Genomic DNA, 25,510 nt, shown 5'->3' on the forward strand with positions numbered 1-25,510 from the left:
TGTTTAAAAGAAACAGTCTGGTAATGGTAAAATAATGCCTTTCAAATTGTTCATTAGTAAAAATGTTTTCTCACTTCGGGTTCAGATCATGGTACAATGAGGGTACAATGAAGACAGAACAAGTTCATTCTCTCACACCTCTAAGCTGATCTTTACTGAGGGATACTACAAGGTAATCAGCACACAAGATACAAGTTACATTTTCAGGATGCTGCCACAACCTGCGTTGCCAATATCCCTGAACAAAGCATTCAGAGTTCTTTCTTTAATTATTTTTATTGGAAAGGCGTATATACAGAGAGGAGGAGAGACAGAGAGGAAGATCTTCCGTCCGCTGACTCACTCCCCAAGTGAGCCGCAACGGGCCGGTGCGAAATCCGAAGCCGGGAACCAGGAACCTCTTCCAGGTACCCATACAGGTGCAGGGTCCCTAAGGCTTTGGGCCATCCTCGACTTGACTGCTTTCCCAGAACACAAACACAGAACACAGTGGGAAGTGCAGCAGCCGGGATTAGAACCGGCGCCCCTATGGGATCCCGGGGCTTTCAAGGCGAGGACCTTAGCCGCTAGGCCACGCCGCCGGGCCCTGAGAGTCAGTTCTTTCTTTGAACCTATATAGTTGTTAGCTGACTCACTAGAGGAACCAGTGAACCTCTTCCAGGTCTCCCATCTAAGGCTTTGGGCCATCCTCGACTTGACTGCTTTCCCAGAACACAAACACGGAACACGGTGGGAAGTGCAGCAGCCGGGATTAGAACCGGCGCCCCTATGGGATCCCGGGGCTTTCAAGGCGAGGACCTTAGCCGCTAGGCCACGCCGCCGGGCCCTGAGAGTCAGTTCTTTCTTTGAACCTATATAGTTGTTAGCTGACTCACTAGAGGAACCAGTGAACCTCTTCCAGGTCTCCCATCTAAGGCTTTGGGCCATCCTCGACTTGACTGCTTTCCCAGAACACAAACACGGAACACGGTGGGAAGTGCAGCAGCCGGGATTAGAACCGGCGCCCCTATGGGATCCCGGGGCTTTCAAGGCGAGGACCTTAGCCGCTAGGCCACGCCGCCGGGCCCTGAGAGTCAGTTCTTTCTTTGAACCTATATAGTTGTTAGCTGACTCACTAGAGGAACCAGTGAACCTCTTCCAGGTCTCCCATCTAAGGCTTTGGGCCATCCTCGACTTGACTGCTTTCCCAGAACACAAACACGGAACACGGTGGGAAGTGCAGCAGCCGGGATTAGAACCGGCGCCCCTATGGGATCCCGGGGCTTTCAAGGCGAGGACCTTAGCCGCTAGGCCACGCCGCCGGGCCCTGAGAGTCAGTTCTTTCTTTGAACCTATATAGTTGTTAGCTGACTCACTAGGAAGCAAACAAAGATGAATTTTGCTAAGGACAAATGAGCACATCTGAAACAAGAAAGCAGTCAACAGGGCTTTGCTCTTATGGGATGTCATCGTACCAACCATGGCATCCTTTTCATTCACGTCCAGGGGAAGAGAGATGGCAAGCAGTGCAAGAGTGCTAGCCGGGATGTGCCAGAAGAAAGGAGCTCCAGAGCTCTTCTGGCTGGAGTTGAAGAGGCCTGCTGACAGGGCCCGCCAGTGTGGCCTAGCGGCTAAAATCCTCACCTTGAACACCGGGATCCCATATGGGCACCGGTTCTAATCCCGGCTGCTGCACTTCCCATCCAGCTCCCTGCTTGTGGCCTGGGAAAGCAGTCGAGGACGGCCCCATGCATTGGGACCCTGCACCCGCGTGGGAGACCCGGAAGAGGTTCCAGGTTCCTGGCATCGGATCGGTGCGCATTGGCCGTTGTGGCTCACTTGGGGAGTGAATCATTGGACAGAAGGTCTTCCTCTCTGTCTCTCCTCCTCTCTGTATATCTGACTTTGTAATGAAAATGTATCAATCTTAAAAAAACAAAATGAAATGTTAAGGGTACAACTGCAAACACAAAGGTTTCTGTGAAACCCAACAGATTTAGAACTTACTGTATTCCATTTAGACAGACAAATGAATTCTTTTTACCAAATGTACCTTCATTGCAGCTCATGCTAGAAAGAAAACAATAGAAATATTTCGTGGATTGATTTTCCCCCTAATGCCCAGCTCCCTGACGGGGACCGACAGGACGGCATTCTCTTACAGCGCTCACACCTGCGGACCTGTCGCAAGTCTACGCGTCTTCTGGTCTTCTGCTTAACATGCACTTTCCCGTGTTCTTCTCCGTTTTAACCCAAATGTGCAAGCCTAGAGGGCGATGACAGGCAAGAGCTTCTCCTTTCCAATGCGGCGCGAGGAAACGCCCCCGCGGTGATGCAGCCCTGGTTACAGCAGGAGCGCTCCGTCCTCTCCCTTCCCCTGACCTGTAGTAGATGCTTACTGCAGAGGAGCTTCAGGTGTTATGTGGACCTGCCATCATCATCAGAATGTCCAGACCTCTGCATATACAGTTTTAAATATACACCTTATAAATAACATGTACATTTAACCTTTGTTATTCTATCTGCATAATTACAAATCCTAATAGAAAGCTGTTAAGCTCAAAATGGCAGTTTGGAGTTGGAACTATAATCTGCATTGAACAGATCTTCTCATATGAAGCCACAGTATCGGGGCAAACAGCCCTGCTGGACACTGTGACAAGAAAGGCCAAATTTTGGCCCCTGGTTCTCCACAGCAGGTATCTGACATTGGGGCAAATGATTTCATCTCTGTCTCTCGCCTATTGTAAATAGGATTTTAAAAAGTTAAGATTGAGGTTCATTGGAAATAAGACAAACCAGAAAGCAGCATACCAGATCATCCTCTAATTACATTAAAAAGCATCAGTGAAAAAGCTGCTGGCATATTATAGTCAGACCCTGTGTCACGACACAGTCAGACTTCATCAGTACCAATTTCAACCCGATTCTCTTTCTAGCAACTTCGTTATTGTGGCCTACATGTGATAAATGGCCCAAGAGGGAATCCCAACTTCTTGTCCTACGCCACTTTCCACACAAAACAAAGCTAGCCAGGCAAGCAGAGTCAGGATACACTACCAAGTTACAAATCCTGCACATACACTCTCAAGTCAAAAGTTAACTCACAATCACGATCCCAAGGGCAGACTCCGTTCAGAAATCTTGTTTGCTCAGACAGATGAGACTGAGAACGTAAATTTTGCCAGCAGCCATGTTCTCCAGCATGCTCGCCTGCAGCTGACCGCCCCATGAGTTCTGCCCTACCACCTGACAGTGTTACCCGTGTTGTGCACTCGGGACAGGAGTCAGGCTGGGGGCGGGCAGCCTCTGCGCTAACCAGAGAAACTAGAGTGATTAAAAGGCAGAGAGAGGAGGCAGAGATATTGCATTTCACTGGTTTGGTCCCCAGATGCCTACATATCCTGAGTTGGGCCAGGCCGAGAGTCCTGTTGCCAGGGGGATAACGGCTCAGGAGCCAGCACTCAGCTCCTAGGATGTATTAGCAGAAACTGGGAAGAAAGCAGCCCACCTGGAACTCAAACCAAATCGGAATTCCAATGAGATTGAAGTGTTCCAAGCTTGCCATAATCAAACAGTGCACTACCACAGCCACCCTCTCTGGCCAGGTAATTCTGACCCAATTATCCTACATGGGGAAGCTCCCATTTCCTGTTTTTTAAAGTCTAGTCAACAATAGCACTTCAGAGTATTAAAATATTAAGTGATAGTTCTGTTACCTAAGTGACAAAAAGCAGAAGCACTAATTTTTCTTTTTTTTCTTAAAGATTTATTTATTGATTTTTTTGTTTGTTTTTACTGTTTTTTTCTTTTTTTTTTATTGTTAATTATTTTGCATTATGTGACAGTTTCATAGGCTCTGGGAATCCCCCTCTCCCTCCCCCTCCCCTCCCCCCAGTGGATTCCTCCACCTTGATGCAGTATTACAGTTCAAATTCAATCAAGATTCTTTCATTGCAAACATATACCAAGCATGGAGTCCAGCTACTTATTGTCCAGATGGGTTGAATAGTTTCTTGGGGAGACCTTTTCTGGTCTGAAGTTTGAGCTGGCAGAATATCATCACAGTCAATTAAGAGTCCCAATATAACATCAACAGCAATTTGCAATGTTATGGAATTGACATGGTTTTGAGTAACCAGTGTATTAAAAAGAGAAAAAAAAAAAAGGAAAACAAGTCCTAGCCACCACCTATGATTAGCTCATTGACATTTCAATTTTAGTTCATATACAGGACCGGCTGCTCTATACCTTAAAATGGCCATAAGGCACCATTCAGCTGTTTCGTGTCCATTTCATCTTAGTATTTAGCCAGTTGTTGTGTTGAAGTAAAATTTTGCTGATCTTGGCAGATTTTAGGATAATCCAGACTGGCTTGTAACTCTAACAAGATATATGTCAACATTTTAGGTGCAGAACATTTTTTTTTTTTGGGGGGGGGGGTGTGTGCAGGAAAATCCTCAACACCATGGTGAGGAGTAACTAATCTTTGTGACCTGACAACCTCTTAACAGGAGGTCATGTGCGTGGAGCAGGGGGGCACTCCAGAGTGGAGCAGGTGGTAAGGAGGAAGCTTGGATCCCAACCATGAAGACTCCCAGACCTTCACCACAAACTATTAATACGAGCAACAAGGACTATATCCCAACTGCCAAGGAGGCCACAGGGAATTGGATGCCCTCGGAGGCCGAGTACTCTGAGGTCACCCACCCCCAACCGGAGCTTCCACAGGGGATGGAAGAAGTCCAAACACTACCGTGCAGAAACCAACGTCATCGGAAAGACAACCAGAAGCCCTGAGTGGTCTGCAGAAACAGAAGAACAATAAACGTCCTTCGGGACCAGGGAGGAGAGCTTTCTCTGGTCCGAGCCTGGCTCCACCTCTGGACCCCCCTCCCCTTGCAATGACCATCGGGATCGCTTCGAAAACCTCTCACAGCAAACAAACAATCATACAAACTAAAAAAAAAAAAAAAAAAAAAAAAAAAAAAACAAACCTAAAATAAATAAACAACAGAAAGTAGAACTTGAAATCTGACAGGAAAGAGCTGGCATGGATTGGCTCATGCCTCGCTGGGTGGGTCACAAAGATTATTTATTGATTTTTACAAAGTCAGATATACAGAGAGGAGGAGAGACAGACAGGAAGATCTTCCATCCGATGATTCACTCCCCAAGTGAGCCGCAACGGCCGGTGCTGCGCCAATCCGAAGCCAGGAACCAGGAACCTCGAACCTCTTCCGGGTCTCCCACGCGAGTGCAGGGTCCCAAGGCTTTGGGCCGTCCTCAACTGCTTTCCCAGGCCACAAGCAAGGAGCTGGATGGGAAGTGTAGCAGCCGGGATTAGAACCAGCGCCCACATGGGATCCCGGTGTTCAAGGTGAGGATCTTAGCCGCTAGGCCACGCTGCTGGGCCCAGCACTAATTTTTCATACCTGGTGACTTTTTAAAGTTGAACACATCTGCTCGGATGGCTTGTTACACCCTGTCCTAGAGTGAAATGGATCTTTCATGACTTGTTTAAAGCAGCAATGCCAACCTTTTACCTGGATAAAGCTGCTGCATACACCCCAGCATGTGGACATAGAAGCAGAGATAAACATTAGAAATAAATTCAAGCTTACTGACTAGCAGGTACAATCCATAAAACTTATGTTAAGAATCTGCACCCAGTCTTTGACTTACCTTGACATAGTTAAAATGACTTGGTACAATAGCCTAGTGGCTAAGGCCTCACCTTGCAAGTGCCAGGATCCCATATGGGCACCAGTTCATATCTTGGCTGTTCCACTTTCCCTACTTTCCCCTGCTTTTGGCTTGGAAAGACACTAGAGAATGGTCTAAAGTCTTGAGACCCTGACCCGGAAGAAGCTCCTGGTTCCTGGCTTCAGATCGGCCCAGCTCCATTGTGGCCACCTGAGGAGGGAACCAGTGGACAGATCTTTCTGTTTCTACATCTGCCTTTCCAATTAACGCCCCCCCCCCTCCAAAAAAAAAAAGGGCAGCTACAATGCCTCCTGTCTCAGCATGTGACCCTCAATATTTGATTGATCGTGTTTGGTCCTCAGTATCCTGGCAAGCAGAAATAATCAGCATTACAGTCCTGTGTTCCTGATTCCAGCTTCCTGCTCTGACGAGGGCCCAAGTCGCTGGGGCCCTGCTACCTCTGTGCGTGACCAGTTACGGCAGCCTCAAACCTCTCCAATGGCCACGGGACAGTACAACCCAGTTCCTGTCTAGATTCTACGACTGCCACCTGGGGTTCCCCCACTGTTATTCTGAGGTTTCTGAAGACCTTACCCAAGGGGCAGAAGTCTTCTCCGGCTGAAGTACAGGCCAGAGAGAGATGAGCTTTTTATCATTTGGAAGCCTTTCAGAAGTTTAACACCCTATCCCAGGACTAGATTTAAGGATAGTAAATGATTGTCAAGGCCCCTGCCTAAGTGATCATTTAGGGGCCCACTGCTGTGGTGTAGTAGTTAAACCTCGTCCTGCTGTGCCAGCATTCCATAAGGGTGCTGGTTCCTGTCCCAACTGCCTCTCTGCTGATGGCCTGGACAAGCAGTGGAGGCTGGCTGATGTCCTTGGGCACCTGCACCCATGCGGGAAACCCGGAAGAGATTCCTGGCTCCGTTAAAGCCATTTAGGTAGTAACCTTACGTATGGGAGATCTGTCTCTTTATAAATCTGCCTTTACAATACATATAAATCTTTTTTTTTAAAAAGGTTTGTTATTTTCATTGAAAAGTCAGATATACAGAGAGGGCGATCTGTCTGATGTTTCACTCCCCAAGTGGCTCGAACGGCTGCAGCCAAGCCATCCTCAGCTGCTTTCCCAGGACACAGGCAGGGAGCAGAACGAGAAGCGGGCCGCCAAGATTAGAACCGGCGCCCATATGGGATCCTGGCGCATTGAAGGTGAGAACTTTAACCGCTATGCTATTGCACTGGGTCCAATACATACAAACCTTAAGAAAAAAAGACCATTTACTCAAGCCTTCCAGTAGGTGGTTCCCTGAGACCTACCCAGCCCTCCTCTTAGAGCATCTGCTTTTCCAAAGCATGAGTCAACTGTCAAACTTTGATGTAAAGAGTGGGATTTAAGGGCCCGGCGCTGTGGCCTAGTGGATAAAGTCCTTGCCTTGAATGCGCTGGGATAACACATGGGCGCTGGTTCTAATCCCGGCAGCTCCACTTCCCATCCAGCTCCCTGCTTGTGGCCTGGGAAAGCAGTGGAGCACACCCCAAGGATTTGGGACCCTGCACCCGTGTGGGAGACCGGGAAGATGTTCCTGGTTCCCGGCTTCTGATCGGTGCAGCACCGGCCGTTGAGGTCACTTGGGGAGTGAATCATTGGAGGGAAGATCTTCCTCTCTGTCTCTCCTCCTCTATGTACATCTGACTTTGTAATAAAAAATAAATAAATCTTTTAAAAATAATGTGGGATTTAAAATGGTGTCTTGGCAAACGGAAAAAATCCTGCAACCATGCAGTTTCCATTCACTTTTCTGAAGATGCCTTGCACATATTGAAGGAGCAGACAATGTTGATATGCCCTGTGCTTGCTTTTTCAGGACTCTGCTGTTCCCGAAATGCCCTGGGTTAGAGGCTGTTCATCCACCCCCATCTGGGAATGGGGGTCCAGAAGAAACCTGCCATTTCCTAGCCACTTGCTGTCTGTCCTCACCATGGCACTGGCACCTTCACTCAGTCTCTCCTGAGAGGTGATGCCAACATCGCAGGCCTTGAAGTCACAGCCCCGTTCATCCTAGCTCACTTCAGACGTGACCCCTAACTGCTTTAGAAAGGACCACACACACAGCATCCTGCACCCTGACCCTGGGGCCTTTTCTTTAAGGCTACTCCCATCCATTGCCAGGGTCTGCCCCGGAAGTCCCAGCAATCTATGAACAACTCCATTGCTGAACCTGCATTTCTCTTGTCTTACGCCTCCATTCCTTGTCTGAGGCCACGTGTTGGTAACTCCAGGGCTCTAGACCTCCCTCAGGGAGGAGTGTAAACCCATTCCTTACACATATGCCCTGCTTTGACATCAAGTGCACTTGACTCTGCACACAACACCTGGCTAATCATAGATTATCTGAGAGGATGACTGGACTTAACTAGAAGCTCCTCACAACCAAATTCTTGTCCAAAGAGGGCCTTGTAGACATGCTGTTAGCTTCAGCTTCTGGTTCTCAATTACCCAATCCATGCCATCTGCACTGAGATAGCTCCCCTCAACGTCTTTCATTTATTAGCAATGTCCCTGGCCAGGTTCTTTGAACTTTCCAACCAATGCAACTATCCTGGATAAAAAGGCAGAACCAGCAGCTGCTGGCATGAGCTCTCTAAGGCTGTATGGAAAGGAGTCACTTACAGCCTAGCCTTCCACCTCCCTCACCTTTTACTCTGCCATGTTGGGCCTGCACCTGTTTTCATTGGAATGCAGGTACTGTGCGCAGGAGTTTATCCTGGCCTTTCCTTTTTCCAGTCTCTGGACATGAGCCTCCACACTGTGAATTCATGAAAATGGAGTTAAGAGGTGTGGCGTGCCTGGGCCTCCGTCAGGTATGATCGGTAACTTCTTTCACAGGATTCTTGGAGTCTGTGACCCAAAATAAATATACATAAATACAATAAAATCATTAAGAACCACAGTTTCAAAGTCTTGAATTCAGTAGTTCATAGCTCTGTTCTGCCAACTACTGGCTACATAATTACAGGAAGAGTCCTTCTAAGTTCCACATCAGTATCATCAGGGACAAAATAACCTCCGAAGGCAAGGGCTTGGTGAGAGCGCGCGAACGAGCCTTGAAACTGCTGGCACAGCAGCCAGCCTGTGAGGTGCTTCACAAGGTGAGTCTAATACGCATGTGTCTTTTCGAGGTCAGCTTCCCACCTCATCATCTAAAGTGAAACAAAACTCCAGAGCCTGTTACATACCTTGAGCCTACCTCCTGGAACTCAGCCTGGATCTCGCCCTGGCCACTCGTTGCTCTTGCCACATACCTCATGGGAAGCTCTCTTCAGCTAAGCTCACGTCTGTAGATTCTCAAACCCCTTGGCCTTTTACCTTGGCTCCAGGCCTGCAGGTGTTACCTTTAAATGATTTTTGCAATTGGTCCTCTCTGCCCCCATAGTCTAAGGCATCGCTTGGAAACCAACAACACTTACCTGGAGGATTTACAGGTTTCATCACGTTTTCATTCCGCCGGTCTCAGCTGGCCATCCTGTTGTTATCTGCACTTATTACTGGAGGGGCCTATGGGATGGAGATCATAATTTTAAGTGCTGGGTTCTACCCTTTCCCTTAAAAATGTTTCCTTTCGCTGACAGTCTCACACCCCGCCCACCCCTAAGGGACCAACTTTGGACCAAAAGCTTTGGCTGTGGGACATGAGTCTAACAAGTGCCACAAATTATGGCTGGGTTCCTTTACTGCCACCAGCAATAGGGACAAAAGGAACAAGAGAAAAAGCAGAAGGGCAAGGGCCTGGGGCTTGATTTAGAGACAGCTTTCTGGATGAGGATTAGACAAAGGGGAGTGAAAGCAAATGTTTTGAGGCAAAAGAGTGAAGATCCAAGAAAAACACTTCTGTGTACCTGTGATTTTCCAGTCTCCAGGTTCCATAAAACTCAAGGTCCTGGATAAACCAACACCAACTTCTTTATGCAAGGTGAATTGCTCCTCCTATTCAGGAAGCTGCACATAGCCCTCCTGTCCATTTCTTGACACCCGTGTGTCCCTTGTTCATGTTCTCTGTGTAGGACAGTGGTGGGGAACCTGTGGCTCACAGGCCACATAAAACCTGTGAAATGTGGTCTGATTCTGCCACTTCAGGCAACTGCAGGCAGGACTCAAAATTCGTTAGTTTAGGCTACTTTATAACGGTTAATCTTGTAGGGCACCCAAATAACTTGTAAATATTCAAGCAGCCCTTGGCTGAAAATAGGGCTCCCCCGTCCTCCACCTGGCACCCTAGAATGACTTCCCCTTGGCCCTTCTGCTGGGAGCAATCCTGTTCGCCCACATCCAGCCCCCTTCCTTGAGCTAGTCTCGCTCTCCAGAGCCAGGTGACCTGTCAGGGACTGTGTCACTACGCTGGGACAGTGAGCAGGGAGCCTTTCCCTGGGGGCGAGAGGCCAGCCAAGCTGGGGGCACTGCTCACAGGATGCTGCTTACACTTGCGCCCATCACCTGACATCCGTGTCCCAACACACAAAGCACTTGCTCCTTCACTTCGAACCAGATTTTCATGAATTTATCAGAACAATTTACTAGCAAACAGCAAAACTGGCCATCCTTGGAAACATGAGATTTTATTACACTCTGAGTATGACTGAAATGTGGCTGGCCTTTCCAGTATGGGACGTATGTGTAAGCCAGAGACAGAGTAGACGAGCTCGGGATTAAAACCTTTCCCTCTAACCAAGCTGACCACACGCCATCCAACTTAGACATAAGCAAGTACAAGAAGGGGCTGTTCCTCCGCTGTCACCTCCCCGCAGTCTCCCTCACCAACCTGCGGAGCCAGAACACAGCAGCGCTCACTGTTGACTCGGCCACTGAGGCACCCAGGGTCGGGCTTCCCGCCCGGAACGGCGATCTTCCCCTGCTTGGCTGGGAGGCTGCAGTGAAGGTCCCTCCCAAGGCAGTCTGAAGCCAGTGAGGAAGGCTGGTCGGTTCAGGATCGTGAGGCAGAAACATGTCACATAGTTCATGCAGCCAACCTTATTTATTGAGAAGTCCTAATTTTATTGCCTGTTTAGTAACATGTTGTTCCACAAACTAATTTCTCATAAAGCAAAGCACAACTTTTTCTTATAAATAGTATAAATTATTTTATTTACAGAAACTTGTTACAAAACAAATAGACTATATATTTCTTCTCTTTTAAATATCCAAAGTAATTTTCTATCCCTTGACATTTGTTCTTGTTCTATACAGCAGCCAACACAAGTCCAGCTGAGATGCTCTTGATTAGGTGTACAAATCATCAAACTACTCACACATTTTAACACAGGAGATTGCTTTTACAACCAAGCTCAAAAAAATGTAGCAGAATGCTGTCCAGGCCCTACATTCACAGACAGTATGTAGTGCTCATTTAAATGATCTGAAAACAAAATGTTTTGCACAAAATGTAAAAATGATTATTTTCTGTCAAACAGCAAACAAAAACTTCTACCATCAGTTTCCAAAGCCCACCATGTTCTCCACCCAGGACACAATGAGAGACGTTAAGAAATTCCTTGGCAACAAAACTCTTGCAGGAAGACAGCTGCCTTTGTAAGTCAACGTTTTTCAAATCACACTTTTTTTTTCATTGTTCTCAGAGGTACTTCTTTGCATTACATTTTTGGAATATAAAATATTTTAAATATTTAATTTTAAACTATTTCATGCGTGAGTAACAAAACAGACACATCATATAAGTTGCTGGCAGACACAAAGATTTGTAACCCTTGGTGCCACTGGGCAATCTGTCAACAGCTCAATTACTGTGACCCAAAAGGTCTTGATTTTAAAATGCCTTAGAAAATTACCAGCATTGGTGGTTTTCAACTCTTCCCTTAAAAGTCTAGAAACAATATTTAGGTGGAAAAAGCAAACTCCAAAAGTTCAACTGAACATTCAAGTCTTTTTAAAGAGTATCTGTCCAAGCTTAAAACTAGGTTCAGGCACTTTCAGTTTTTTCCATTAGTTTAAAACCACATCGCATACTCACACGCATGTGCTCGGTGCACACGGGCACATGCACACACACCCAGGCGTGCACACACACACTCGCACATAAAACACAAAAAGAAAAGCAGTGTGTCACTTAGTTACATGTAGTCTATTGGGAAATCAGGAAACCAGGGAGACGCAATGCCCACTTCATCTGGATGAATCCACTCCCGAGACGCGAAAAGGGACAGATACTTCCACAGCACAGAGGCATCCCTTCAACTGCAAAGGAGGCAGGTTCTAGAACTATTGGCTTGGCAGTGAACCACTTCAAATTATAAAAAGGTATTTACTTTTATTAATTAATAAATAAATACTAGATGATCTCAATTGTACCAAAACAGGATATCAGAAAAAAAGACCTGTGCAAAAATACATATTTAAATATGTACAATTCATTTTTAACAAAATATGTCTTCTGAAATAGGGATACTTCCGTATTTATAATAGAACAAGAAATTCCAAAATAAAGATACAAAAGTAGGTTTTGTATAATTCTTTGTTCATCATTGCAGCACTTTTTTTTTTGTAGGTTAAGAAAACTGCAGAAGTTGTCATGAAATTCTATTGGAAAGGATATAAAAATTATCTTGGTTTTAATTGATACCAAAGTCTGTCTAGAAACATCCCAACCACTGCAAATTTGGTTTTTGCAAGTTAATTTAATTCAAAAAATACGTGTACTCCTGTGTTTTAAATGGTCTTAACTGTTCATCATAATAAAAAGTTGTAGGAGAAAATAAAATATTTCAACAGTCTAAAATTTAATAGCACTGTTTAGAATATGTCTGTTTGTGGCAGGCAGAATCCAAAATGGCTAATTTCCTAATCCCGATGCTCGGTATGTTACCGGGAGACATAATGAAATTCAATTAAAACCTTAAGTCTTAGAAATTAAATGATCATCACTCACTAATCTAAATATCTACATTATTCTGAATCAACTTGCTATTGTGGATCCTATTCACATCTTTCGGAACAACATGATCTGTTTATAAAATCCATCGCTAAAAGCAACTTTTTAACCATCAAGTCCCCTTGGCTCTGAAAATAAATTCTACCCACACCCCATTGCACTTGTCACCAAGGAATCACCCAGGTACGTTCTGATTTCCTCTTGACCTCCCCTCTCTCCTACCCAACCAGGACTGGACCAGCAGGCTGATTTTCCTAACTGTTCCATCCATGTTCTCTGCTTACTAAACTTTCCTATTTGTATCATTTTAAAAACATTTACTGATTGATTGCATAATAAGTGAACAGGATACTGTTCTCCCCTTCCTTTAAAAAAAAATCAGTTATTTTACATCAATTTATAGCTAAAGTATCTGCATAAAGTTTTTTTGTTTTCTTACATAACAATAATAATCCCATAGCAATTCACATTATTAGGCTGGTAACGTAGTATTTATTCATTTTACCTGTTGTTAACTTGAAATTCCCTGAAACTGAAGTTTGTAACCCAGGAATCATATGGGAAAAAGGACGCACGCACTCACTGGCTCTGTCTGGGTCCTGGCCAGGGCAATGAGCCGGGCCTCAGAACTTTACCCTGTGTTTGGCAGCTTTGTGTGTTCTGAGCCAAAGTGTTTGGTTCTTGCTTCATGTGCGGGGATGGTAGCATCACATGTAAAAAGGTCCCAGCACACCCTCCAAAGCCAATGACACCTTCTCAAGCAGTGCTGTTTGAACATACTAAGCTCTTTCTTTTGGGGCAGGATATTAGAATAAAACATCCTAGAGGATTCCAGAACTCTCTCAGGAACATGGCTGGCATTAACCCCAAGAAAGGAAGGATGGATATCAAGGGGATACTAAACACACACCACAGGGAACCTCCACAGAGGCCCACACACACATTCTCCAACCCCTGCCCTCAGTGCTTTGCTCCCACCCACCCCAACTGCCCAAGCAAGCATCCACAGGGGCCCAGGGTGGCGGAGGTGTGGACACACGTGGCATGACACGCAGGCTACAAGCACGGGTGACACCTCATCCCGGACAGCATCCACAGAGGGAAATGGGAACGTGGAGAGAGCCTTGCAAACACTGGACAAGTCCATCCTTATCATTTCATTTTAAAAGGCAATTTTTAAAAAGCAGACTGAGTAGGACAACCAACCCAATCTGACATACTGTTGAACACCAGAACTTACAGGATAAGAAAATTCCATCTTTGGAATTTTACCTTTCCCAACAACCCACCCACCCTGATTTGGCTTTCCAATTTTTGTTTTTGTTTTGTTGAAATCACACAGAAATGCTCTTGTTCTATGAAAAGTAAGCCTCTAAAATGGTGTATACTTGCTGTCTGGTCAACAATGGCTTCAACTTATTTTTAAGTCCACAACTTCGGAAAATCTATGCCGGATTCCGCGTGAGACGCTAGGCTATTTTCATCACGGTGCCTGGCACTAATGTCCATATTCCACTCCTAGAACATCGTTATGGAAATCTAAAGCCAAGTTCCCTTTGCTGGAGGGTTGCTCTGCAGTTTGCTATCTTCTGGGAGGTCTCCAGTCCCTTGGGAAGAAGCCTGACTGCTGGAGAGGGAGTGACCTACACAAGACAGTATGTAAAACAAATAGTAACAACAACAACAACAAAAACCAAACCAAAACCAAAACAAAAACAAAAACAGACAAACAAACAAAAACCCTGGCAGGAAAGGGAAGAGAGGAAAGTCTACAGTAACGCTCTTGCCAAAACATTCTTCTGCCTGGCCAATCAAAGAGTGGCTCCATGATAAGTTAAAAAACAAAGCAAGAACAAAAACTCTCACAGATTGGTAGCAAGCAGTCCAGACCACTTTAACACTGACATTAGCAATTCGGTGGCTGAACCTGATCCAGTGTCCTTGTGAGTACTCACTGCTACAGACATAGCTTCAGGGAAATCCTCATGAAAACGCCAGCCCGACAGGCTGCTACCCTTGAGGCCCACGGGAGGCTGGGCAAACAGACTCAAGGCATCGTGGAGTCCAGAGTGCTGAGTGAAGGTGTAACTTGTCCTCAAAAGGGTCCGGATTAGTCCTCCCAGTGACACTGTCAGTTGTCAGGGTCGTGCCTTTGGCTTTTAAAAAAGAAGGGGTGGGGAGACAAGGAGGAGGTAAGTAATCCGTCGTACACTGCTCTCCCCTGCTTCCAAACGACCATTCCAAGAGCTACATACCCACCACTCAACTCTGTGTCACAGGACCATCCCAGCAGCAGCAGGAGCTGCAGAACTCAGCCCAAGCCTCCAAAAACCTTGCCGGCTCTGGGACACAGTCATTCTAGAGACTGGCTGTGAGGACTGGTCAACGGAGATGCAGGCCTGTGTCTAGCTGAGAAAAGGCCCTCAAGTTTGATCCTGATCCGTACTTATGAGCTTTGTGGCCTTAACTATTTCAAATATTAACTGAGAAAAGTTCAAGTGGGAGAGGGCACACAGGTGTGCGAGATGTCACTGCACGCAGAGCCCAGGGAGGGGCCTATTCTAAGGGTGCATAGCAGACTCTTCAGCCTAGCCCCAAGTCCTTGGTCTCCCTGCACAGCTCCTTCCTCAGATGTTCAAACAGCTCAGCTATCTGTTCTCAAGTCTGCTCCACAACCTACAAGTGTGCATGTCCCTACTTTCCCCAGAACAGCATTCTTCCACATTCCCTCAGAGGCTGAGAAGAACTGTACAGGACCCTCCTGCAGACAGAGAACTTTTAAGACGCTCTGTATCATTTCTTTGGGTTCACTGACCATCTGATCTCTTTCCTGGGCCTCGCCTAGAGCCTGTAGAGCACACTAAGTCCTCCAGGGCACTGGGTAAAGCTTTCTCAAGTACAAACTTCAGTTGAAACCTCAGCTTGGGAAGAGAACCCAAAGCAATGACAAGACAGCAGAAATCAGAGGTGGCAAGCAGGCAGGTCAGGAGCCCCACACGGTGCAGAGACACACAGTCTACATCAAATGCTAGAAACGTTTACACATCTGCATCTATCAACATATGTATATATTGAATATGAGGGACTTCAAAAAGTATGTGGAAAGACATAAGCTAAATTTATTTTCATGCAGAAGTAGCTAAAAACCATTGCAGTTTCACAATCTACATTTCCATATATATCTTAAAATGACCAAATTCCATAAGCAAGCCCCAATCTACAGGTTTTCTTTAAAACTGCTACCGAGTGTCTGCAAGCAGCTGCTCCATGCAGTTGGGTGCCCGGAGCCCATTGTACCAAGGGCACTGCTACTTGGTACTGTGTCTTCCCTAGTCTCTGTCCACCCTGTGGACTGCCAAGGGGTACATGCCCGCGATGAGCAGACAGCAGGCTCCCTAGCGCAAACGTGAGATGCACAGTACAGTACCAGTACTCAGGAAAGCAAACCAGTGGGGTTTCAAGAGCATGAGTGTGTCCATTTACTCACTCTAAGGAGCAGACACCGACCAAGAAATTAAAACCCAACTCTTCTGGCTGCAGCAAATCCTGCTCAAAGAGTCAGACAACAACCCAGTAGTTTGCAAGCTGAGTAGCTACCTGTAATCCTGGAGAACCCCCTTCCCTGCATCCCTAGGGCGTGGAGTATAAACTGACTGAGGGAAGCCATGTCACAGTGAGAACTTTCTAGGTAGTTCCTAAGAAGTCCTAACTGGGCATTTGAGGCAAGTTGTATAGATGAGCAAGGACGGGGAAAACAACCACCAAAAAAGAAAAAAAAAAAAAAAAAGCCTCACATTTTAAATCGGGGCTCTGGGGAGATGCTGCTGGCATTCCTGTTCACAAGCAGAGTGAGGAGAGGTCCTGATGAAGGAGATGGTGAGAGACGAGCTGAAGGCAGAGCCAAGCTAAAGGCAAGGAGGTCAGGAAACAGGAACTGTGGAGAAGGCAGCAGGCGAGACCCCACACAGCAGATCAGGGCAGTCAGCCACCCATCAACACGCACCTAGCCACTGCTCCACTACGACCACATTCAGACTTCAGACATTTAACTTGCAATGGAACTGTACTCTGCTGAGCCCACACTGAATCCTGGTTACCTGACTACCTCGTGAGCAGTGAGGAGAAACTCTGAGATTTAACTGCACATCTACAGTTTTTCAAGGGGAAAAACTACTTTGAATCAGAACATCATCTCTTTCCAGAGCTTTCTGCAGAGCACTGCTCTGGAAACCCACTGCCGCGGGAACACACCACTTGCCTCCCCCCTCAGCAGCACAGAGGCAGCACCATGTGGGCTGCGGAACGGCCTCCCCTGTGGTCCTGACTGGGCTCACAGGACACGTGTGTTCCTCACCCTTGCATGCTAACTGCGGGAGCAGCCTCCTTTCCCAGGGCATCCTCCAAGCCCTCGGAGACCCTGATGGAGACCAGCCCCCAGCTACTTTCACGTGCCTAGGAGTGCTTCCTTTTCTCAACACAGTAGGACGCTGTGCGTCAGTTCCAGACAAAGCAACCGAGCCCGTGAGAGCTGTCTGACCCAGCAGAGGACCCCAAGGGAGAGGAAGCACGGCCTCCCCCGGGGCTCAGAGTCCGCCTCCTACCTGATGCAGAAGGGAACTGTTCGTCAGGCCTTGCGCCCCTGGGATGCTGCCTGTGTGTTTCATGTGGACGTTGTTCACGCCTGGCAGTTTGGCAACCTTTGTGGGCTTGCTGCTGTTGCTGACGCTGCTGGAGCCGGGGGAGCACTTTCTCTTCTTTCCTATGAGCTTGTCTAGAGGAGTGTGTGAGTGTGGGAAACCGCCATGGGAGTTGACGGGCAGTTCGCTGGACTGGTGAACGAATGGACCAAGAGAAAGAGTGGAATCCCCGCTGTTCACCATCACACTCATCCTCTTGATAGATTCGGCAGAGCTCCCACCTGGGGGCCCCCTCCCTGACTGGTCGTGCCGGACGCTCACTGAGTTGGCTTTATTTGTCACACAGTTGAGGCCACTGCTATGAGAAGACATCACCGTGGAAGGGTACGTAGGCCCAGGGTGAGCCACACAGTTTTTCCTAAAAGACTCCATGGAATGAGAAGAAGAGGAGGAGGTGGAGGAGGAGGGGTGAACTAACAGAGGGGCAATGTTTTTGCGTTTCTTTCCTGAGCCGCCACTGGTACTACTACTACTGGCATTGTGACAGTTAGTGCTGTTACCAGAAGACTCCTTGGGTCTTAAAGACTTGCTGGATTTCAACTTCTGAGGTTTCCTGGACATGGGGGAGGAAGGGACTGAGGACAGGCCAGAGGGTGTGGCAGGGGACGAAGATGATGACGACACCTGTCTGGACTGCATGCTGCACGCCACGGGATCCACGGCTCCCGAGGTGGCAGGCTGCGCGTTCAGGGTGGTTCCATGGGCCGGTACCGATTTGCCGCTGGGGGAGATGCAGGTGGACGAGACAAGAACTGGGGATGTAGAGACGGTGGCTGCTGTAAGATAGCTGACTCCGCCCTGGGACGTCGGCACAGAATTTGTCCGGTGAGGAACACGTGTGGAGATGGGTGATGTGGTACTGTTGGGCACTGGTGGAATTTTCCTGGAAAAAAAAAAAAAAAGCAGAACATAGCATTCAACACAGGCCATTCGTACAAAACTCTGCTGAGGGGAGACAGCTCCCTGACCAGCTGATGGCTGCCCAATACAAAGCCAAGGCCATCACTTCTCTGCTCCCAGTTCCACTGAGCCTTCACTGGACTCTGGCAGGAAGGGCAGGCAGCGCCCACTCCCGCCGCAGCTCGACGCCATCACCTCCCTCAGCACAGGCACCAATCTCCCTCACATGCTGAGACAATGCCGAGGTGCAAGGTTACGACGTGTCTTCGCTGGGACCACTCCGCCTGCTCATGCACATAAGTGTGTTCTCAGCAGGTCTGTGTGGCCCTCCCCCTGACCCGCCCCTTGCCAGACTCACTCTAGGCTAATCTACACTCTTTGAGACTAAGCAACAACCCCAGTTGACTTGCCATTGTAATCCCAGCACCCAGCACAGTGCCTGCTATATACAATGGCTCTCAATGAACTCTCAGGGAGTACAAAAGCAGATTCACTCTCCAGAAGCCAGGAACCCTGTGGGGGGAGCAGCAGGAACCCCTCCCCTGCTGCCTCTCTGGGGACACATCTGCAGGAGGTTAGACCCAGGAGCAGAGCCACGACACACACCTGGGCACTGACACACGCGACCAGTGTCTCAACCGCTGGGCTAACCCCTTACCCCTCAGCTCTGATTGTTAAATGTTTCAGAAACTCTTACAGCAGCATTAAAACTGAAAATGATAAAACAGGAAGCATCCTTCCTGGAAATCAAGTACTGAGACTGCCTTGCACAAGGTGGTATGCAGGGCTCAGCCAGGTGTGATCCCAGCTGGGGCTTAGCATGCTGCCAGCTTGCTTTGCAGAAGCTTCCCCCCCACACCTTTAATACCCACTTATTTTCATTGGAAAGACGCAAAGAGAGAGAGACAGAGACGGAGACACACACACACACACACACACACACACACACACACACAGATCTTCCTTCCACTGACTCACTCCCCAAATGGCCACAAAGGTCAGAGCTGAACTGATCTGAAGCCAGGAGCTTCTTCCACATCTCCCACATTGATGCAGGGCCCCAAGGACCTGAGCCGCCATCCTGTGCTTTCCGAAGCCACAAGCAGGGAGCAGGATTGGAAGTGGAGCAGCTGGGACACGTACAGGTACTGAGGAGATGCCAGCACAATAGGCAGAGGATTAGCCTGACAAGCCACAGCACCAGTTCCTTTGCCGATTTTTGTTTTTGAAGGACAGTATGTTAAGAAAAGTTATCAGTGCCTAGAAACCCCTGCACCTGCTCTAAAACCCTTTTGTGATTATGCAACTCTGGGCCTTCTCAAAACTGCCTGAGAAGCTTAAGCCACACCCACACAGGTCCACCAGAGGCTCTGGAGGGACGGGGCAGACACTGGCTATCCTGTCTCTGCAGGAGACTGACGCCGACGTAAGTGTGGAGCTGGACTCTATGCTAACACAACTTGCAGGAAGGACAAGCGCCGACATGACCTGCCAAGTTGGTGGGAAATGCTGAATTCCTGGGCCCCACCCCAGTCTGACTTCATCAGAAGCTTTATCTGAACAAGACCCCGGGGGGGGGGGGATCTGTGGGCACTGGTTCACTCCTCTGGGAGCCCTGCTCTAAATAAATCAGTCCAGACAGTTCGGTGGGTGCACTGGCCTCCTGTGGCCACCAGGTGGCCAAGGACGCTGCGTTAGGCCCAGGCTGTCTTTCTGCACTCTGGGGAGAAGGCTCTGTGCACCAGGGACAGTAGAACAATGACTACCTCTGAAACTCTACGTAATTCATGGCGTTCTGTGTAACTAGTAGGTGAGCTCAGAACATGCAGCTACACTGCCTCGTGTTTGTACAGACCGAACATTCACAACTAAGGAAAATGGTGCCATCTGTGGCGGCTGGGTGGGCAGGCAGGTAAACAGGAGCTAGGAGTGGCATTCTCTTCACTGTAAGCCTTCTATTCACTGTTCTTTTTCTAAGCCAAGGGAAAGAAGAAAAAAACTTCCTACCCATCCCAGTCCCTTCTTCAGGGGTGTGCCAATAACAGACCCAAATCAACAGAGGGTAAGTAGGCAGGTTCCAGAAACCCCAGGGGCTGGGACTGGCCTCCTGGGCCACAGCCCCCAGAGGAAGCACCTGCTGACATCACCTCAGCCCAGGGACTCCACACACCAACACTGACCTAGCTCCCATCAGATCCTCTTCCACTTTACCTCGAAATCTACCACACTAAAAACTGAAGCTCGGGGCCAGAAACAGTGCTGGATGAACAGGGACCCTTCCCGGGGGAAGCGGTTAACAGTGGCTAAGCGCACAGGACAGGGTCTGGACCATGGAGCAAGTTTCCTCAAGTGCCTGAAATAGGTCCTGAGCAGTCTGGCCCTGCCTCGGGGCCTGTGTGCATCAGCTGACAGCATTCTCAAGCCCCAGGGCAGGCTCCCATCCCCCTCAAGCCAGAATGCCAGATCACCAAGGAGCAACACGTCTGCACAGCTGTGTTGGCTTTCCTGAAACCAAAGGTCATGTTCATGGAAAGGCTTGGTGTTCTCCCCGGGAGCCAGTGATAAGGCAGTCAGTGCTTGCACAGCGTGGAGAAATGCCAGATGGTGCTGTCGACCTCTCAAGTTCACAGCACACACAAGCCACCTGGAACCAAACCATCTCTGCCCAAACTGTTGGCCATAAACCGCTTATCAATATAGTGTGGAAAAACACACTGAGGACACTTCTACACTCACCAAGCACTGAACGCGTACCTCAGTAGCTCACCCGAACTCTCCAAGTACCACTGCGGAGTGTGAAGAAAGCAGCAGCACATCCCGGGGACTACGCCCCTGATTTTATCTCTGGCCTCAGGAACAGGAAGAACCACCTCCTAGCCAGTAAAATCCAGTCACGTAAACGTGACCTAGGGAAGCAGACGTCTCTGCACCTGCAAGTCCAGGTGAATTAATCAGTGAACACGCTCTCGTCCATGACAATGGCTCCTTGGGTTAAATGCTCTTCAGGGCCACTCAGGCCCAGCGCCTCTGACTTGATTAAGAAAGCAAGGCATGAATCATACGGATGCACTGGTAGAGTGTATTGAAGGAAGCGCTGGGCGGTGATGAACAAAGTGCAGGATCCAGGATGATGCGGGGATTCCTGGACTGTCTCGTTCAGCAAAGCCCGAGGCTCATCAACATACATCCACCCACCATAGCTCCTCCAGAGGCTCCCCTACATGAAGGTCCCCAAGTGAAAATCAGATGCCCCAAATGACACACAACAGTTACAAAGCACAGAGTCCACTAAGAGCTCTAACAAGTCCTATAGTAACAGAAACTACTTTATTTCAGGAAAGGTTCAATTAAAGTCTCCTGGCCATGGAACCTTTCTTCCACTGCAGTCCCCACAAGACGAACAGCAGCACCCGTTAGGCCAGTTGGGACAACTTCACGAGACCAGGCTCCCCTCCCTGAATTCTCCAGTCACTGCCCACCGAACTGAGATGCACTCGCGGGGTCCTCTGGCACTTGCAACCACCTCACACACATCTCTCTGTGTTGTTTGATTCAGCTGTCATTTCCTCTGACTCAAGGCCTTCACCAGGCTGGAAGCCCCTGGCCTTCTGCCCCAGGGGCTGCTCCTCAGCCTTCACCCACATGGCTCCTTCCTGGGTTACCTCTGCACAGGGCATCCCCTCAAGCTCTCAGGCCTGCTGGCCTCCTGTATCAGTTCTTTATTTGGAAACAGACTGCCACATCCAAGCCCTGGCTCTCCCACTAACTTGCTCATGGCCTTGGACCTGTTCCATTATCTGTAAGACACAGTAATATTCTGGTCATCTGACACAGAGATAAGAAAATTAGCCATATTTGCAAAGTGCTCCGCCATCACAATAAGCTCTCCGCAGTCACAAGAGATGATCAGAGCTTCCACAGCCGGTCTCACAGAAGCTGGAATCGCCTTAGTCCTGCTAACTGGTGTTTGTTTCCCTCCACTCCCAAGGAGACTGTTGAAAGCCGTACATGTGGGACCCATAAGCCAGAATCCCCAGCACTCAGAACAACACAAGAACCCCCAAAAGCTGTAGACAAAGCATATTACGAACAAACTATACATGGATTTCAAAATACCTTGCATGAAATAAGCTTCCATGTCATTTGGTTCCTGCAGATTTTAAAGTACCCTCAGAGGTAACTGCTGGTGGGCTGGGAGGTTATGAAGGATCAATTACCAGCACGAGAAGCCCATCTTCTAACACCAAGCCTGGAGCACACGGAGCAGTGCATTCTCCCCCGACACTGACACACTCACCTCCACAGCTGCGCATTCAGATGCTTCTCCACCATGAGGTTGAGGGCGCAGCGAAGTCGGTTCCACCTGGAGTCAAACACGTAATAACCTCTTCCAATCTGCCGGCTCCCAAATGTGCAAAACTGAAATGGAGAACACAGTCACACATACATGCCAGATCTGCCACTCCCCGCCCCCGTGGGGATGGTTCCCATTCAAAACTGGTGCTAAACAGGAGACACACAGTGACACTGAAGACTACAGGCCATGACAGTGACAAGGCCAACCCATGTTCTGTGAGGGACAAGGAAAAGGCACAAGTCATCCCCTGGATGGAGTGCCTGCCAGCTCTGGGACACTCTGTGCTCACACCTAGACCATGTTCCCCCCAGTGGGCAGGCCACGGTTCTGGCCACAGTGTAAGGGAGAGAAAGGTGTGGGGCTGGACGTGTTCCCCCAGTGGGTAGGCCATGGTCCTGGCCATGGTGTAAGGGAGAGAAAGGCGTGGGGCTGATGTGAAACTCACAGAGGCTGGCTGAGGATGATGACCTGAATAGTGACAGTCCAGTTTCTCAACAGACTCTTCTTTGTCATCGCCTTCACCCTCCTCACTGGATAACCGAGAAGCTGGCTCAGTGGCAGGCAGGGGAGGGTGTGGAGACTCAAGGACTGGAGGGGGGTCAACGGGGGCACTCCCACCTTGCTGAGCAGGGCAGCCTGGAGGCCTTGGGGAGCAGAAAGTGCAGCGCTGATTAGGTCACATGACTGAGCAATCAGCCGCCTAAAATAGGTACAATAATGAACCCCAAAACACCACCAAGAGAAGGCCCGTGGTCCACCCTGGTACCCAGGGAGCACAGACACTGATAGTCGTTCGTGGCCTCCTGAAGGCCACGCTGCTAAATGAAGCTGCTTGCCGCACACCATGAACCAACACTAACTTATAACTAGTCCTCCTTTGCATAGTCTTGTAGGTGACTCAGGTCTCCTCCCTTCTCCTCCACGGAAAAGGAAATACTTTTGGAGTTTCAGCAAATTCCTTCTTGGTCATTCTTCAGAATTCCACTAGACTTCACTCACAAGGCAGTAAGAGACTGGCAATGTTCTCTAAGCTAACCTAAGAGCAGATGTGGCAGGTACTATGGTACACAACTAGCCAGAAGCCTGTTATTCATCAATAGGAATAAATGGCTTCTGTTTCTTTGGTGTCCCAGGGGATTAGAAATTAAGCTTCCTTTTGCACAGATCAAGGAACTTCAGAGGGGGCCGGCACTGTGGCACAGTATGTAACGCTGCTGCTCATATGCTGGCATCCCATATGGACACTGGTTTGAGAACCAGCTGCTCCATTTCCAATCCACCATCCCGACTAGTGGCCTGAGTAAGACAGCAGAAGATGCCCAAATACTTAGGCCTCTGTCACCAATGTGAGAATTGTGGAAGGAAGCTCCTGCCTCCAGCCTGCCCATTCCAGGGCATGGCCATCTGGGAATGAGCCAGCAGATGTAAGATCAGTCTAACGCCTTCAAAATAAATAATTTTTAAAAATTTTCCTCCACTGAAAAGATATCCAAGAAAAGGACAGCTAAGGGGTCTTTGGCTGGGGCCTGGTCACAATGGGAAGTGGGAGGACTCAGATTGCACCCCAGCACACTGCCAGGGAAGCACCCAGCTCATGCTGACAGGTTTAAGTCCACAACTGGGTTTCCACATGGGAGGCACTTCTACACTTACATAACCACTTCAAGGATTGAACACCTGAGGGTAAAACATCAAGTAATGGCAACAAAAGGTCGGCACACCCCTAAGCAGCCCCCCTGGTCACCAATGACTGAGGCCTCTCTTTGGTTTCCTTTCCTTCTGGAAACAGTACCATGGCCTTTACTGTGATTTGGTTACAAATCCAAGCACAAGCACACACATTTCCCCGTCACCATCCCTCTGAGGTATGCGTATGGTATGTTCTCATTAAAACACTCTGACCTACTGCTCACATTACAAAAATGCTCAAGTTAAAAAAAAAATGCTCAAGTTGAATTCCCTGAAGAATGAATGACAAACACGTTAATAAACAAAGGCTGTAAAAAAAACCACCCCCAGGCTGAACGGTCATTCTTAGCAAGAATTTTTCCTGCTGTGTTTTGTATGAAGCAAGGCTACTGAATGGGCAGCTGCTAACCAAACTGTAAGCAATGCTCCAATCACCAACCCACACACAGGACCCAATTTCAGCTCCACTCTGCAGAGCAAGAGACCCCGGACACTACGCAACTACAGAGCAGATAATCTCAGCTTTATCTGCTGCTTGCACTTACAATAGGGAAAACCCTGGTTGGAACTTAGGGTTGAAGAGCAACTATTTGCTTTTCTCCTAGTAAAGCCAATTCAAAACTTCTTTTCTACCATAAGCCTGATGCATGTTTCTCAAGATCACGACTGACCTAGGGTTTCCTTAGTGTCTGCAGGCCTAGCCTCGAAAAGCGTGGCTCACCTTGGAAGACTGGGGGTGTGAGGTTTAGGTTTACTAGCTATGAAAGGCTTTGATTCGGAAGGAATCACGGCGTGAGGGTTTTGGTGTGGCTCCTGCGACGGTCTGGGAGGGGCGGGATGCGGGTCCCTGAGAGGCTGCGGTGGTTGCAGAGAGTCCGGATGGCGAATCGATTCCTTTTCCCTGGTTTTGTTTTTGTGCTCGGCTAATAACACATCGAATCGTTTTCTTCTACCCTGGACAGCCCTCCGCTGCGTTAAGGAATGTGTCTACAGATTTAAAAAGAAAAAGAGAAACTGAAGCATTGCAGGATTAACTCTTCTCTGTCATACATATGATCACACCATCCCCAGGGAAAAGATAAGATATAACATTAGCACTCGCAAAGCCTGCTCGGCCTGTGACAAGGGAAAAGTCCTGCAGGCTGCTCTCTTTGCTGGATGAGAAGACCCAGCCTCCAGTGGAGCAATCTGCACCAGAAGCAGGAAGCAATGCACACTATCTCACCTGGGATGTGACT

General features: G+C 48.4%; 1 protein-coding gene across 8 annotated transcripts in view; it reads right to left on the bottom strand.

The window, feature by feature from the left end:
• Positions 1 to 13,940: 13,940 nt before the first annotated feature.
• The window catches only part of ATXN7 (ataxin 7), a 109,798-nt gene continuing 98,228 nt past the window's right edge, over positions 13,941 to 25,510 (bottom strand). For 5 of the 8 annotated variants that reach the window (XM_058678913.1, XM_058678909.1, XM_058678914.1 and 2 more), the window contains 6 exons: positions 24,994 to 25,259; positions 23,029 to 23,227; positions 22,524 to 22,645; positions 17,231 to 18,209; positions 16,424 to 16,534; positions 13,941 to 14,785 (listed from right to left, as the gene is read on the bottom strand). In XM_058678913.1, coding sequence (XP_058534896.1) covers positions 16,427 to 16,534; positions 17,231 to 18,209; positions 22,524 to 22,645; positions 23,029 to 23,227; positions 24,994 to 25,259 — 1,674 coding nt within the window. In that variant the 3' untranslated portion in view covers positions 13,941 to 14,785; positions 16,424 to 16,426. The remainder of the gene's footprint in view (positions 14,786 to 16,423; positions 16,535 to 17,230; positions 18,210 to 22,523; positions 22,646 to 23,028; positions 23,228 to 24,993; positions 25,260 to 25,510) is intronic. The other 3 variants (XM_058678912.1, XM_004581589.2, XM_058678911.1) reach the window with 2 other exon arrangements.

The sequence above is a fragment of the Ochotona princeps genome, chromosome 21 (assembly GCF_030435755.1).
Source record: "Ochotona princeps isolate mOchPri1 chromosome 21, mOchPri1.hap1, whole genome shotgun sequence".
Classification (NCBI taxonomy): domain Eukaryota; kingdom Metazoa; phylum Chordata; class Mammalia; order Lagomorpha; family Ochotonidae; genus Ochotona; species Ochotona princeps.